The sequence below is a fragment of the Anguilla anguilla genome, chromosome 12 (genome assembly GCF_013347855.1).
Source record: "Anguilla anguilla isolate fAngAng1 chromosome 12, fAngAng1.pri, whole genome shotgun sequence".
In the NCBI taxonomy this organism is placed as follows: Eukaryota; Metazoa; Chordata; class Actinopteri; order Anguilliformes; family Anguillidae; genus Anguilla; species Anguilla anguilla.
In genome coordinates this window covers 41,265,550-41,270,145 of record NC_049212.1, presented here as the reverse complement: position 1 = coordinate 41,270,145, position 4,596 = coordinate 41,265,550, and the positions used below count along the sequence as shown (strand labels likewise).

Genomic DNA, 4,596 nt, shown 5'->3' with positions numbered 1-4,596 from the left:
TTTTGGTAACGTTATTGATTACTAGCATCAAAGTTTAAATCAGGTGTGTAAAATTTTGAGTAAGAGTGAACAGCATGATTCTTAGGATTGTTTACCCATTCAGAGTAACCAAAGGCCTTAATTAAAATCACTGTGATGAGTCCAATGATGGAGGAATAATGGCCCCCTAAAGTGATAGTTCCATGCTTCAAACTTCAGAACTTAATAAAGTGATGGTTAATCGCTGAACATGCCACTGAGAGCCAGTCTTGCATAAGGAGTGTGTGTGTGTGTCTGACACCTAATGCATGCTTTTTTTTTTTTTCATTTTTGCCCCTGTCCCTTAGAGAGTTTGTGCACGCCACTACGTACACCGCTGTGTACAGGCTGGTGATTGGCTGGTAAATCTCGGTGGCCCTTGATGCAATGTAGATATAAAGCCCGACACAGTGAACATAGAAATTAAATATTTCTGTGTGTCGCTTTCTTTGTACAGTTAGAAACAAACAAGATGAAGACTTCAGTCCTTTTGCTTCAACGTCCACAAGTGATTGAATTATTTTTCCGGTATATTTGTTATTTTGCATGGATTTCAACCATATAGTTCAAATATTAGGAACAAATAATACTAAAGCTTGGCTGTTTCGGAGTTAGAAATCTGCAAGGCTTACTGTATATAAACAGGCAATCTGATCATTGTTGACGGTCTTCTTTCTTCTGTTTGTGATGGAGGAAAAACGAACACTGGAAGAGCTGACGCAAGAACATCTCGGAACCTCACACCTGCTATAAAACTACCATGGAGAACTCAATTAAAATACTGTTTGTTCTACAAGGACTGAATGAGACGATGTCAAGCAAACGCACATACTTTGTCGTCACGTTTCTCGCTTACCTTTTTACAATTTCAGTGAACCTGACTTTGATCGCGACAATTATTTTGGAGAAAACGCTCCACGAGCCCATGCTTATATTTCTCTGTAACTTGTGTGTAAATGGGATATTTGGTGCCTCTACATTTTATCCAAAAATATTTGTTGACCTTTCATCTGACTTAAGTGTTATTTCGTATGAAGCTTGCCTGGCCCAAATATTTGTAATATACAGCTACGTATTCTGTGAGTTCACTACGCTAACAGTGATGGCTTATGACAGGTATATCGCGATATGCAAGCCTCTCAATTATCACTCCATCATTACGCCTCGGAAGATTGTGAAATTGCTGCTTTTCACCTGGCTTTTATCTATGAGTGAATCAGCTTTAGCGGTGGCCCTGATAGCCAGATTACCTCTCTGTCGATTCAACATCGACAAGATTTATTGTGCAGCTTGGGCAGTGGTGAAGCTGTCATGTGTGGACACCACTATCAACAACGTATACGGGACAACTCTCATGTTCTTTCACATTTCGCAAGCAGTGCTGATCATGATTTCCTATGTTAATATCATAAAAGTCTCTGTGCGATCACCGGAAGATCGGAGTAAGTTCATGCAGACCTGTTTGCCCCATTTAATCACACTGACCAGCTTTTTGATCGCATTCTTTTTTGACATCTTATACGCTCGCTATGGTCCCACCAGCCGTTTACTGGGTCTTCGTAATTTCATGTCCCTGGAGTACCTCATTGTTCCACCGCTCCTAAATCCCCTAATCTATGGCCTGAGACTGAACCAGGTCCGCCGGAGAATCTTTAGATTTTGCAGCAAGAAAATACGTGCTCTGAAATGAATATTGTGTCTATTTTCCTGCCTGGAAATAAAAAAATTAAAAATTAAAAAACAATTTGTGATTGATTGAATTTTACATTTGGAGCTGATAAATAGGCATTTGAATTGTCATCAGTTGAGTCGTCTAATTTACTACCTAATTATTTAGTAAGATGGATTCATTTTTCTTGTGATGTGATTTTGTTTGTATACCCTGTATAGCCTGCTTTAATTCTCTCGCACACATGCAGGTAGGCCTATTGTAGGTGCCTGGCACACAGTAGCCTACACAATTTTAGTCTCAGTGTTTGCACAGTGAAACTGCTTCATGGTTAAAAATCACGTGCTTATGTGCACACCTTCCAAGAGCATGGATATTCAACATATTTCAATGAGGAAATATTTGATAACATATTAGAAACCTATTAGAATTAGAAAAAACGGACAAATGGAAGAATCCTTCCCTGTAATTCTTCAAAAGTTCAACACCAGATGTAAATACACAAGTTTCTAGAGGAAAATTATTAATTTTTAAACCTGAAAATTTAAGACTTCATATGAATATTGACATCATTGCAAAAAAACAAGAAAACTCCATTAGCAACAAGAAAAAATGATGATCAAATACAGCCTTGTCCCGCATTTCTTTTTTGCGAATTCAACATGTACCACACAAACACAAATCAACCGGTGCAGATGAAATATCAAATAATGCACAGAACAAATCACTGACACGCTTTTAAAAGTAACAATTTAAACCCCGCACTTTAAGACTAATGGGAAGTACAACAAAACTGCAACATACTATATCACGGAATGAGAATAATTTTGCAAAAAAACACTATTTGATTGGATTTGTCCAATTATAACACACGCACACACACACGCACTCATGCACACAAATTTTAGTAGTTTAAATACATCGATGTGATCTGTGTCATAATTAATTCAGTACATTTCTCCCTCCCTTCTTCTTGGAGTATGCTTTTTCATAGCCTACGCATTGTCCTTCTCCCCATATCAATTCCACAGACAACTTGCAGCTTTGGTGGTTTGCTGGGACCGCACGCGCCCAAACCGGTTACATTTCATGCGTTTATCATGTAGACATAAGACATGAAGACATAAAGACATAAAACTTTTATTTGCCATTTGCTCAGGTACAGGTGTACAAGGGCACTGGAATTCTTGTGTGGATCTTCCAGTCAAGTATGTAGGTGTTCTATTGAGCATATTCAAAGTCTCAGTTTCATAAAAAAACATGAAAATATGTCAATGGCATTATCTGCCAAATAGATGTGATCTCTGCAGAGTTCTAAGCCTATCATTTCTTCCTGGGTTCCATTGACTCTTCATCCCAGGTGTTTAAAGGTGTGTTGCTTTTCACAGATCAGGGCCGAGACCAGGAGCTCACACGGAGAGCAAGTTTTGATTTTCGTTTCGTTTAATTTCAGTTTTTTTGTCTGAGCACACAAGACAAAAAAAAAAAAAAAACTGAAACTAAACAAAACGAAAATCAAAACTCTGAGCGTGCTTACGGTCTCTGCCTCGAACAGTGGAGAGCAGCACACCTTTCAGCACCTGGGCTGATTAGTTAATGCAATCCAGGTGCGTGTGCTCTCTCCACCAGCCATCACAGCCGAGACCAATCTGCTTCTCCGGTGGACCCAATGCCATACATACACAGTGGCCCCAAAAAGTATTTGGACATTTAAGCCACGCTTAAACATGTATGGATTCCATTGAATTAGATAACAAAATTTAAAACCAAGTAGCATTTATGTTAAAGACAGATACCTTAAGCACACCTTTCAAGCAAAACTTTTCACAAAAAGATGTTTGTTAGGTTTTAAATTATAAAACAATAGATATACTGTTCCAAATTAAGACAAAAAAGTATTTGGACACTCAAACCCATACTGATTGTGAAACTTAGTGGAACATGTCCATGGTTAATTTGATGATGAACTACACCTGTGGTTGGAGCACCTGTGTGAAATTAAGGATAATTGACTCATTTACCCACTATAAATGACCTTGGAGCAGTTGTTTAAAAGTAATTGCAAAAATGGCTAAGAAAAGTGAAGTTCTGAGAAAAGGTCTAACATCATTTGTTGGCACAAAGAAGGCAACTCTATTCGACAGATCAGCAAAAAACTTAATCTCCCATCTTCCACAGTTGGGTATATTGTAAAAAAATTCAAAGATGAAGGACCTGTGAATGAGAACAGAGAGCGCAGAGGCAGACCCAGAAAGACCACCAGCAAATTGGACAGGATAATTGTAGGTAGCATCAAGAAAAACAGGCGAGAAACAGCAGCAAGGATTGCCTCAGACATCAACAAGAATCACCAGATACAACTCACAGACTATTCGAAACAGGATCAGTGAGCATGGGTACAGAGGGAGAGTAACGCGGTGAAAACCATTCATTAGCCTAAAGAATAGGAAAGCCAGGTAAAATTCGCAAAAGAACATGCGCACAAAGACGGCAGCTTTTGGAGAACCGTCTTATTTTCTGATGAGTCCAAATTTAACCTCCATGGATCTGATGGCAGAGCGTTTTGTGTGGAGAAAGCCAGGAGAAGAATTCCAACCGGACTGCACTGAAGGTACTGTAAAGCATGGAGGTGGAAATGTGAAAGTCTGCGGCTGTTTTTCTGACAGCGGTATTGGTGAGCTCGTGTGCATTGATGGAATCATGAACTCGGAAGTATACAGATGCATTTTGAATGCAAACTTACTGAAATCAGCAAAGAAATTATTCAAATTATTCAAACGACAGAAGTGGATAGCAGGATAACGATCCAAAACATACCAGCCGCCCGTTGAAAGAATACTTTGCCAAAAAGAAAATTTCAGTCTTAGAATGGCCCTCCCAGAGCCCTGACCTAAACCCTATAGCATCTA

At 39.0% G+C, this 4,596-nt stretch overlaps 1 protein-coding gene across 1 annotated transcript; it reads left to right on the top strand.

Moving 5' to 3' along the window:
- The first annotated feature begins 465 nt into the window (after window positions 1-465).
- Window positions 466-1,708, top strand: LOC118210321 (olfactory receptor 4S1-like). The gene has a single exon (XM_035386407.1). It carries the CDS (start codon window positions 779-781, stop codon window positions 1,706-1,708), a length of 930 nt encoding a protein of 309 aa, XP_035242298.1. The 5' UTR covers window positions 466-778.
- Window positions 1,709-4,596: the final 2,888 nt, after the last annotated feature.